Consider the following 12,070-nt stretch of genomic DNA (forward strand, 5'->3'; position numbering starts at 1 on the left):
TAGTTGTGGTAAACATGGCTCTCATCAGCACCTCCACAAAGAAACTGAGCTCTCAGAACCAATGAATGGGGCAGCGCCAGCCGCCAAAGCCACTGCCGCTTTGGTCCTAAACATGCAGCTTAGCAGTTTAAAATATCCATGTGGCCAGAAAAAGATAGAGATATGCAGTAAAAACAGATTCAGACCAAACAAACAACCGAAAATAAAACCTCTAATTGGGTTATAGTGTGTTTAAAAATACATATAGGCCTGAGAGAGGGAAAAAAAGGGGTAGAAACAGTCATTGTTTAAAAAACATGATTTAACGATAAAAAGAGTATTAAAAAGAAAATAGAATAATAAAAATATAATAAGCCACATAAAGATGGAAAATACACAGAGACTGGATTATGTATATTATTGTATTTTCTTTGAATCTTTCTGTTAATGAGTTAACTGCTGAGAGACATTTAATTGTAAAAGCTACTAAATTAAACCAATCTATATATTTTAAAAATGTTATTTTGGGAAAGAGAGGTTATGCTTTTGTTTCCAACATAAAATGAGAGGTTCTGGATTCATTCCGGATTAAGAAAAATCAGGTTTGATTGAGGAAGACCTCCTGAAAAACTTGACCACAGACATGTGAAAATAAACCTGAAGTATCTACAAGACACATGATAGATATTTTTCCTGCCCAAACCTAAGACAAAAATTATTTTTGACTGGTACATGCACAGTTTATATTTGTATTAATACAGATATGTATGTTACCTTTAAAAGCTTATATAGATTCAGAACAAGCAGACCTGACAGCAATAAAAACGGATGACCCAGGTGATCCAGCATCTAGAACAGCTTCAAGGCTGCTGACTGAGATGGTCCAGCCCCACAGAATACTACAGCCAAGACTTAAAAATTATGTTAAAATTTTTCTCAGGGTCCCTCAAAGATCACCAGCACCCACCAATCAACAGGAAGTAGTAGATAGAACTATGATCAAATTCCCAATATATTGTTTATAAATGTTTGTTTTCATCTAACGAGGGGTGGTTATAAATTGCTACTAGTCATAGTTGATCTCTTTCTAAAAGAAGAAAGGGAGTTTTGTTATAGAAATAGGATAAAAAAGTTAGATTATTGAATCTACTTTAATCCAAAAAACAACTGTTATTCTTAAAATATTTTACATTGGTATAAATTTTAGTTTATTAATATAAATTTAAGATTAATTTTGTTATACTATATGTATACTCCTACTCTTGTTTAATGCATTGAGTTTATACAGCTTAATTAAAAATGTAACGTATAATTAAGAAATACAGATTTGCAAAAATAGTTATATATAGTAAAACATATAGTCATGTTAGTCAAACATATAGTCATATTAATTAGATTTTCTAGATATACAAAGATATATTTCAGATGGATAGATATTCTTCAAACATTTCAAAGACGTACAGAATATGGCATTTAAAAAGTTTTAATAACTTTAATTTTTCATGACAGTGAGACATGTCTGCTCCTAGAAACAACAATGTACTCCAGAAAAGATGATGGGCAAAGAAACTCTGTATGGAGTTTATTTTCTTTATGGCAAAAGCTAGCCATGTGGGCAAAGAAACTGTCCTTACCTCAATTGCTGACAGTTAATGTCCAAACTGGACTGCTGAGCTTTGCCAAGGCAAGGTAGGACAGTCTTTCAGAATTCCATCCATCACAGGATAGTCTGTCAGATATGCTAGGTCTGTTGGCCGAAGATGGATGACCCAACACTGGAGAGGAACCTTGGGTGACTTCAAGGCAGCCAGCTATTTCTGTCATTTCTTACATTTTTGGAAGTATCTTGCCTGTACTTCGTGCTTACTCAAGTAAATTATTTCTTTCTCAGGTTTTGATGGAGTTGAAGACTAGATAGTTATAATTACAGTCTTTCTTAGTTATGATAAAAAGGTAAATTAGATATAAAACTTTATAGACTCAACAAAATAAGATAGATAATAGAGTATTTTCTCAAATTTTGGCAAATACAAATAGGTTAGATATTGTAACAATAATTCTTACTTGATAACTGTTCGGTTGTACATAATTTTACTATATTAAAGTTAAAACTTTCCTTTTTGATTAGACAGAAAGGGGGAAATACTGTGCGATAATACATCTGTATGTTGCGAATATGCACTGTTTTCATTGGCTGATAATAAAAACTGAATTGGTCTATAGCCAGGAAGAATACAGCTATGTGGGAAAGCCAAATGGAGATACAAGTAAGAGAAGGGTAGAGTCAGGGAGAGAGATGTGAGCCAGCTGCTGGGAAAGCAAAACGTTACAGGAACAGCTAAAGCCTTGAAGTCATGTGGCAAAGTATGGACTAAAAGAAATGGGCTAATTTAAATGTAAACGCTAGTTAGTGATAAGCCTGAGTTACCAACCAAACATTTATAATTAATATTAAGCCTCTGAGTGATTACTTAGAAGTGTCTGCAGGATGGAGTTGGACTGGGAAATCTCTGTTTATATATGAGTTCTCAAAGCCTGCCTCCACACTGACATACATCCTCCAACAAAGCCATACCTCCTAATAGTGTCTCTTCTGTTGGGAGCCATTTTCTTTCAAACCAACACATAATCTAAGCACTTAGAAGGCTGAAGTAGGAGGACCACAATGAATTCAAAGTCAACTAACCTGAGGTATAGACTAAGGAAAGAAAAAAAGAAAGGCAGGCAGTTTTCTTTAGTCACTTCAAATAAACATTTGATTAAAGGCAACAAAAAAACCATACAGGGTTTCTTGGAAAACTGGAAAGTAATAGTAAAAATAAGAGCGCTATATGTAAATAATCTACAAGGGCTGTAATAGTAAAGAAAGCGGAAGGTACAATGGTCAATGAGAATCCACTACAGAAGAAGCAGTACCAGTCTTTGGTCGCTGGCTTTGACAGGAGCAAGGTTGATAACTGGAGAGGCTGAAGCTTCGGAAATTTCTTGGCTGTCACTCCTTAATTGATTGCCCCTTGCCCCAGACAGTTAATGTTTTCCAAATGTGATAGATATTCTTGGTGGTCAACTTGGCCACATCTGGAATGAGCTAAAACTGAAGTGACTGGGTACACCTGTGAGAAATTTTCCTTAATTAAATCATTGCCAGTGGGAAGACCCACCCTAAATCTGAGTCACACCTTCTGCTGGCAGCCTACATAAAGGACATGGAAGAAGGAAGCCCTTGGTCTTTGCCTGCTTGCCCTTGCTCTCACTGCCAAGTTTATTCCTTCACTGACACAAGAGCCTACTTCAGGATTCCAGCATATACCGAATACCAGAGGAGAAATACAGCCTCATGGACTGAACAACTACTGGATTTTCGGACTTTCCATTGGTAGATACCCACTGTTGGGACTAGCTGGATCACAGCCTGTACCACATTCTAATAAATTCCCTTTATGTACATATATAGATTCATCCCATCAGTTTTGTTTCTCTAGCAAACTCTAATACACTAAGTAAGTAGAGTATTTCTAGGGTCCAATGGGACCACTTAGTCAATAAGAAGGTATTGCTGTAGTTCTGACAGGTCATGTAGACTGAAAACTTAAGGATGTGCTGTCCAAGGCTTTCCACAGTCTATGAAAACTCCATTGGTTAGAAGGACTTGTCATAGCCCTGACAATCACATCCCTATAGGTACAAATATTAAATGCCACCAGGGAAAACACAGCCTAACCATAGTCAACTGTCGCATGAATTCTAATTGGTCTTAATATGACCCGTCCAGCAGGCCAGGTAATTCGTGGGCCTCGAGTTCGAGATCACCTGGGTAGGAATGGGGGGAAAGAGAAAGGGAACCAAGCGCTTATAAAGAACTTGACAGAGTCAGTCTGAGATGCGTCAAGGTTCCGTTTATTCCAAGCAGGGGTTTATTCTTATAGAGTGGTTCTGGTAGGGAGGGGTAAGGTTGGAGGGGATTGGAAACTATTGCGCCCTAGGCCAAGGAGTAAGTAGTATATCTTTTGGAACATCTTGTGGTTAAGCCATTCCAAGAACTGTGTCACAGCTGATTATGCTTTCAACAGCAAGCTATTCTTGCAGAGAGCTCAGCAGCAAGCTGTTCTTGCAGAGAGGATGAGGAAGATACTTTTGGTCGGGGGGTTTCTTGGTCTCCAACATTAATAAATAAAACCCAGAGTCAGATATTAGGAGTGAAAGCTGAAGGATCAGAGAAGCAGTGTGGCCAGCACTAGAGTGATCTTTTACCTCTACCAATGTTCAGACCAAAGGGAAGATCCTGTCTTCAGACTGCATCTCAGACTGCCTCAAACTCTACGAAACCTCAGACTACACTGAGTTCCTGTCTCCTCCCACCTTATATTCCCCTCTCTACCCAGCAATATCGCTCCTGTCTCCACTTCCCTAGTGCTGGGATTAAAGGCATGGGAGCCCAAGTACTGGGAACACCTTTGTGTGAGCTCTATTTCTCTTTTAGACAGACTCAAATTTGTGTAGCCCAGTGTGGCCTTGAACTAACATCCTTAGTGTAACATCCTGTAGCTACATCTCCCCCACACAGGAACTTCTCATCCCCATTATACCTTTCAATACTATGATGATATATCTCTCATTGTCTTTATTTTATTGATTTTAAGTGTTACTATATTATTTGCCCTACACATGCAGACAAGTGCTCTCTCTACCACTAGTCTAGGCCCACCTCTAATTTTTAGATTTTCCTTTTGTCAAGACAGGGTCTCATTATGTAGCTCTGGCTGTGCTGCAACTCACCGATATTCTCCTGCCTCTGCCTAAGTGCAGGGATTAGAGCTGTGTGCCACTATGTCCAGCTCAGCTGGAATTTTTTAAAAAACTTCAACTGAAAAAAGTATTTTTTCTTTATAACCTTCCTCCACTTTATTTCCCTTTTTACTTAATTTTTTCTTCTTCCTCTTTCCCTTTATTTCCTTTCATCGTCCTTTTGAAATTTTATCTATTGTCTGATTAAAGTGCCAGGAACAGGATTCAGGGCCTAGACAAGCCATCTACCACTGACTATACTTTCAATTCTTCCTTTGTAAAAAGTTAGTCATACATTCATTATAACATCTAGGTTATTCTATATCAATTTTGCACCCTTTTCTTTTATATGATGTTAATTTTTACTATGTTTCTTTATTTAATTTGCTTGTGTTTTCACTTATTTGTTTCTCAGTTTTTCTTTATTTCTGACTTTTGTTGTTCCTTATTTTCTTCTTCTGTAAGGTGATCAAACCTGGAATCTCAAGTACTCTGAATTCATTAATTCAGCTGAGAAATTGTGCCTTGTTCTAGCCATGGCCTTAGCTGTACTCAAACCTTGGGATACTACAACTTAGAGAACAGGGGAGGTAAAAGTCCCCAGCTGACTAATTGGCTCCAACCAAGCAAAACTGTTCCTGTCTATTCACCCCTAAAACAACTGCAGGGAGAAATAGCACCAGTGTTGTGGATTCCATACTTAATGAGGAACCTTGATCTTTCAGACTCTCTCAGCACTTTAAAAGAGTGGCTTTTATGAATATAAATGAATGCCAAAATATACAAATAAATAGCTGAATGAATTTAAAAATACAGATGAGTGAGACACTCAATAAAGAGACAGAGGTTTTAAATAAGATCAAACAGAAATCTTGGAAGCAAAAAACTCAACAGACAAGATACACACACACACACACACACACACACACACACACACACACACACCAGAGCCTCCCTCATCAACAGACTAGATGAAACATATAAAAAAGCATCAGGCCAGGCTTAAAGTCAAGGCTGATTAGTTATAATCTTCAGACAGTTAATACAAAAGTAGGAATGAATAGAACATAGCAGATCTCAGAGATTCATCAAAAGACCAAGACAAGGAAGAATACATACACAATCATAAAATGTGTGAAAGAAGCAAATAAATGAGAAATAAGGGGGAACCAAATATTGTCAATACAGTAAGTCATAAACCATTCATTTCAACAATAATTACGTAAACAGTTTTAATTCTCCAAGTAAAAGATGCAGGGTTACTACATTTAAACAAAGATTCAACAAGGTGCTGCATTCAGGAAGCTTGCCTCACCAGTAAAAGCTGGAAGTGAAACAATGATAAATAATATTTTAGGCAAGTAGAACCCTTAAGCCAAAAGGTGTAGTTACACTCATATCTACTAGGACAGACTTTAAACCAAAATTAAAAGAGAAAAATGAAGGTACCACATATGTATAAAGGTAATACTCATCAGAGGATATAATGTTATAGACATACATACATTGAACTTGCAACACCCAATTTTATAAAACTCTGCTGAACATAAAGTGAGAAACAGACCAAATCAACAACAGTAGAAGTCTTTACTCTCATCAGTGACCATTCAGACAAAAACAGAACAAAGAGCTGGAGAAGTGGTTAAGATCATAGACTGCTCTTCCAGAGGACCCGAGTTCAAGTTCTACCACCCACATAGCAGCTCACAACTGTTTGTACCTCCAGTTCTAAGGGACTTGACACCCATGGCAAAACACCAATGCACATAAAATAAAATCAAATCTTAACAATTTTAAAAACTGAATTTGTTGCATCTTATCAGATTATAATGGAACTTGGTTATAAAAAATTAACAGCAAGAGAACTACATACAGATATCATACAAAACACATAGAGCCTGACCAATAATATACTTTGACCAATAAAATACTTTGAATAAAACTAGGCCATTGAAAAATGGAGGGGATTCCTATAATTAAATTAAAATTGAAACAATATATAAGAATGTGTGAGAAGTAGCAAATGTATAAAAACAGAATATTCTCAAACAAATAACCTAGTGATGTATCTCAAGTAGAATAAATTAAAATAAGTAAAGGAAATTTTAAAAAAAGATCAGGGCTGAACTCAATGAAACAGATACTAAAATAATAGAAAGGATCAATGAAACAAAGTTGGCTTATGGAAAAAATGAAACTAGCAAACTTGGGTAAACTAACCAAAGGAAAAAGAGAAGACCCAAATTTGTAAAGTTAGGGAGAAACAGCAATTCTAACAGGTACCACTTAAATCCAGAGGATCATTAAGAAATATTCTACACAGTTATATTCCCATAAAATAGGAGGTTCAGAATAGCTAAGACAATTTCCAGACACATCTGACCTTCTAACATTTAAAGCAAGATGTAACCCACTTAGACAGATAAGCATCCAACGACACTGAGCAATGAGAACTCCTAACAGAATAAATCAGCGCTGCTGAGTTTTCTAGACCTCTGAAGACAAACTAATGCTAGTGCTCCCAAAATGACTCTATAGAATAGAAAATTGAAAAACAGGTTCTGAACTTACCCTACAAAGATAAAAATCCGCTCATAGGACAAAAGGCAATTAGCGGAAATTGGTTTCTTCCTTCCAGCATGTGGGTTCCAAAGATTGAACCTGGACCATCAGGCTTGGTAGCAAGTGCTTTATCCTCTGAGTTCTCTTGCTGGCTATTATTCTAACCCTTTCTTTGCAATGGTTAACAAGTTCACTCTATAATAATTCTCTGAACTGTGTAACGACAGTGAATGTACTTTAGGTTTCTTATTCAGTTAAAACAAGCGTAAACATTTATTTACACACAGAGAAATGGTGTTAGTCTGCAATCTCAGAATGTGGGAGGTAGAGGTAAAAGGATAATAGATTTTGGGCTAGCCTTGGCTACACAGGCAGACCAACCAACTTTTACAGTAGCAGCAAACACACAAACCAACTATCAAACATCTACAGGGTGGGGCTACAGCTCACGGTTGTGCTTCTTGGTTTCTGGATTTGATGTCCATCAGCTCTTCAAATCAACTTTAAAAAGTTTAATTACCTGCTTTTTCTGTGTTCTGCTCCTGTTTTCCAGCCAATCATCCATTTGCTCCTCTATTTCTTCAATAGAAGTCCCATGATCGTAAGACTGAATATATGCATTTTCTAAAGGCATATATACAGGAAATTCTGGTTTCAGTTTTTTAACTTTAACTTTCTTCTGTTCTAAAAAGAATATTTAAAAGAACCAGTTATTGAGATTTGTTCAGAATAAAAAGAAATTAAAAATATTCTAGCACTGTATTCATAGAATAAATCTTTGAAGAACATGTTATTTTATCAAGACAGAATTGCTTGTTGTAAATAGCTACAAGCTCTATTGGGCATTGATCATTAAATTATTTAATAACAAACTCAGATGCTGACAATGTGATTGTGACATGATCACACTATCTGTTTGCATCGACTTTTAGTCTTCAAAGTACCTTTCATTAAAACATTTTGTTTCAGACAATGGAAAGAGCTTTAATTTAGTGTCTTAATTTTTTTAATGATTAATTTTTATTTATGTGTATATGTATGTGTCTATTTGAATGTGTGCCACATATATGCAGGTGCTCACAGAGGCCAGAAGAGGGTGTCAGATGCCCTGGATCTGGAGTAACAGTCAGCTGGTCAGCCAATTGGTGACTCGTCCAACCTGGACTCTGGTAATGGAAGCTTGGGCCCTCTGGAAGAGCAGGAAACATTCTTTCGTTGTTTTTGTTGTTATTTTGTTTTATTCTTTCTTTGAGACAGGGTTTCTTTGTGTAGCTAGGGCTGTCCTAGAACTCACAATGTAGACCAGGCTGGCCTCAAGCTCAGAGATCGATCTGCCTCTATCTCTCGAGTGCTGGGATTAAAGGTGTGCGGCCCCACAGCACTCTTAGCCATTGAGCCATTTCTACTACCCTCAATTTCTTAATCATATCCTTATTTCTCATTAGTTACATATAACATTAATGATACACATTTATATTTTCAATATTTTATAAAGAATATCTGACCAGGGAACATCAGCCAAATGTTGCATAAAAATATTTCCAAGGCTATTAATTCATGGTGACATATGCCTTTAAAACCATTATTTAGGAGGCAGAGGCAGGCAGCTCTCTATATGTTCAAGGCCAGTCTGGTTTATAAGTGAGTTCAACCATAGCTATAAAGAAACTTGTTTTAAAAAGAAAAAAAAGTTTTAAAAGAAAAAAAAGAAAAGGCGGTAGTGGCACACGCCTTTAATCTTAGCACTCGGGAGACAGAGGCAGGCAGATCTCTAAGAGTTTGAGGCCAGCCTGGTCTACAGAGGTAGTTCCAGGACAGGTGCCAAAGCTACAGAGAAACCCTGTCTCAGAAAAAAAGTATTTCCAACAAGGCATATATTATGGTGATTGCAGACATCAACAAGTAACAGCAACATTGTAGTGATCTCAGTTTCTCAGTTTGCGTCAGCACACCCTATGATGCTCCTATAATGATGAAACTGTCTCATCTATCTTCAGACAACAGATGGTATTCTTCATTCCACCTTAGTGACCACACTGAGAAGCTGCTTCTCTTTCATCTGCAAACTCCCCTGGCCTCACAACCACATTTTTACCATCTGATATTTTTGTGTGCACGTGAGTCCACAATGCCACTGAGAAAAAACTCATCAAATCTCTAGAAAAAAAATAGACAATCCATAAACCTTTCAGTTCAGAGGGAAAACAGCTTAGCAACGGATGCCAACAAAACTAAATACTCATATGAAATAAAACCAGCACAATATTATAATGCTATATAAAAATAAATTCCATCTGGAAAAGAAAATAGATTTTTAAAAATGGAATTCCAAAAATCTTACAAAGATTAACTTAAAAATCATGTGTGTGCTATATGAAGTAAGAGGAAATCTTAACTTATATCACAAACCCAAATACCATAATAAAGACAAGGACAGCATTAACATCAAGAGACAACAAATTTGGAAAGAGTATCTATAACACAGAGGGCAAACAGAAAATTAATAAAGAAATTAAAGAAGGTGATTACTTTTATAAATAAGAGGATGGGCAATCCAAGAGAAAAAGTAGTAAAGGTCATGACTAGGCAATCCAAATGAATAAATTCACAAGACCACAAAACAAGAAACCTATACTCAGGGACACCAGATCTCCCTGGGAAAGGGAAATAGCAGAGATGTCATGAGTAGACTGAGGGCAAGTGGGGATGGGAACATGAGTGATCAGGTTGGGGGAGCCGACAGAGGGGGAAAATACTGAGACTACTGGGGAGAGGGGCAGCATTTCGGGGTAAGGTAAAAACCTGGCACAAGAGACTCTCCCAGAAATCTAAAAGGAAGACTTAGACTCCCGGCAATAGCAGATGAATAGCCTGAACTGACCATCTCCCGTGTCTAGATTGGTGCCTAGCCCAACTGTCATCTGAAAGGTGAATTATCCAGTGAAAGACCCTAATTTCTAGGGTTCAGGGAAGGATCCCCCAGACTCAATAAGCCATGGCAATGGATGCAAACAGCAAGAGGATTCTTTAATGTCGAAGACGCCAACAGGGGACCAAATACTCCAGTGAGACTGGGCCCCCTTGGTATTTTTTCCAGCAAGCATTTATTTATAGGGTCTCAGGGTTACATAACAGGGAAACATAGCAACAGCAACATCATTGGTCAACTCAAATTAACATATGGGGGGAGATCAACATCAGGACAAACACAAGTCTAACAGGACAGAAACAAGTCTAAATTAAGCCAGTTTAGCCAGTTTCTGCCTCCCTGGGTTTTGATACACAAAGGACTGGGTGTTTTTCTCAAGACTGCTTCTGCCGCCCACAGATATCCTGTTTTTCCCTGGCCTAGTTGATCACAAAAACATCTTAAGATGGAGACTAGGGTTGGGGTCTTTCATCCAGCAGCTGATGGAAACAGATGCAGGCCCATAACCAAACATTAGGCAGAGTTTGGGGAATCCTGCAGAAGCAGAGGAGAAAGGATTGTAGGAGCCATAGGGGTCGAGGACACCACAAGAAAACTCACAGAATCAACCAACCTGGGATGGGCACAGCTCACAGAGGCTGAATCAACAAAACAGGAAGCACATATGGAACTGACCTAGGACCTCTGCATATTATGTTACAGTTGTGTAGGTTGGTCCTTTCGTGGGGACTCCTAACAGTGGGAACAGGGGCTGTCTTTGACTCTGTTTTGTTTTGTTTTGAGACAAGGTTTCTCTATAGCTTTGGTGCCTGTCCTGGAACTCACTCTATAGACCAAGCTGGCCTTGAACTCACAGAGATCCTCCTGCCTATACCTCCTTAGTGCTGGGACTAAAGGTGTGTGCCAACTGGCTATCTCTGACTTTTATAGGCTTTTGGGATACTACTTCTCACACAGGTCGCTCTGCCCAGCCTTGATAGATGGGGAGATCCTTAGTCTTCCTGCAATTTGATATGCCATGTTTTGTACACATGGGAGACCTGCCCTTTCCTAAACAGAAACAGAGTAGACTGGGGGATGGAAACAAAAAAGAGATGGGGAAATGGAAGGGGAGGAAAGAGGGGAAACCATGGCCAGAATGTAAAATTAACAAATTTATTTTTAGGGGCTGGAGAGATGGCTCAGTGGTTAAGAGCACTGCTACTCTTCTAAAGGTCCTGAGTTCAATTCCCAGCAACCACATGGTGGCTTACAACAATCTGTGATGAGATCTGGTGCCCTCTTCTGATCTGCAGGCATACATGCAGACAGAATACCGAGATACTAAATAAATCTTTAAAAAAAAATAAATTTAAGCCGGGCGGTGGTGGCGCACTCCTTTAATCCCAGCACTCGGGAGGCAGAGGCACGCGGATCTCTGTGCGTTCGAGACCAGCCTGGTCTACAGAGCTAGTTCCAGGACAGGCTCCAAAGCCACAGAGAAACCCTGTCTCGAAAAAGCAAAATAAATAAATAAATAAATAATTTATTTTTAAAAAATAGGGGAAAAAAGCCAATACTCTCAAACTAAAGAAATGAAAATTCAAGTAATACCATGTATGATTTAAAACCTATTATGAGGGTACAAATTAAAAAAAATCTAGTAGCATATACTTCTGGCAAGGGGAAGGCTCTTTCTAGAAATGTGAATTATTTTGTTATAATCTTGTGGGATAGTAGTCTAAGAAGATCTATTAAGATTAAATATATAAACCTTTTCTAGGCATAAAAATTTTGAATGTTATTGCATGGGCGTATACACATATGTATGTGCTT

General features: G+C 37.9%; 1 protein-coding gene across 2 annotated transcripts in view; it reads right to left on the reverse strand.

The window, feature by feature from the left end:
* Positions 1-12,070, reverse strand: part of Dnajc1 (DnaJ heat shock protein family (Hsp40) member C1) — a 166,570-nt gene that overhangs the window by 52,980 nt on the left and 101,520 nt on the right. For both annotated transcript variants that reach the window (XM_041630837.1, XM_041630838.1), the window contains exon 8: positions 7,847-8,010. In XM_041630837.1, coding sequence (XP_041486771.1) covers positions 7,847-8,010 — 164 coding nt within the window. The remainder of the gene's footprint in view (positions 1-7,846; positions 8,011-12,070) is intronic.

This window comes from Microtus oregoni, unplaced genomic scaffold (assembly GCF_018167655.1).
Source record: "Microtus oregoni isolate MIOR12 unplaced genomic scaffold, Mior012 000035F_ref0000213, whole genome shotgun sequence".
Lineage (NCBI taxonomy): Eukaryota > Metazoa > Chordata > Mammalia > Rodentia > Cricetidae > Microtus > Microtus oregoni.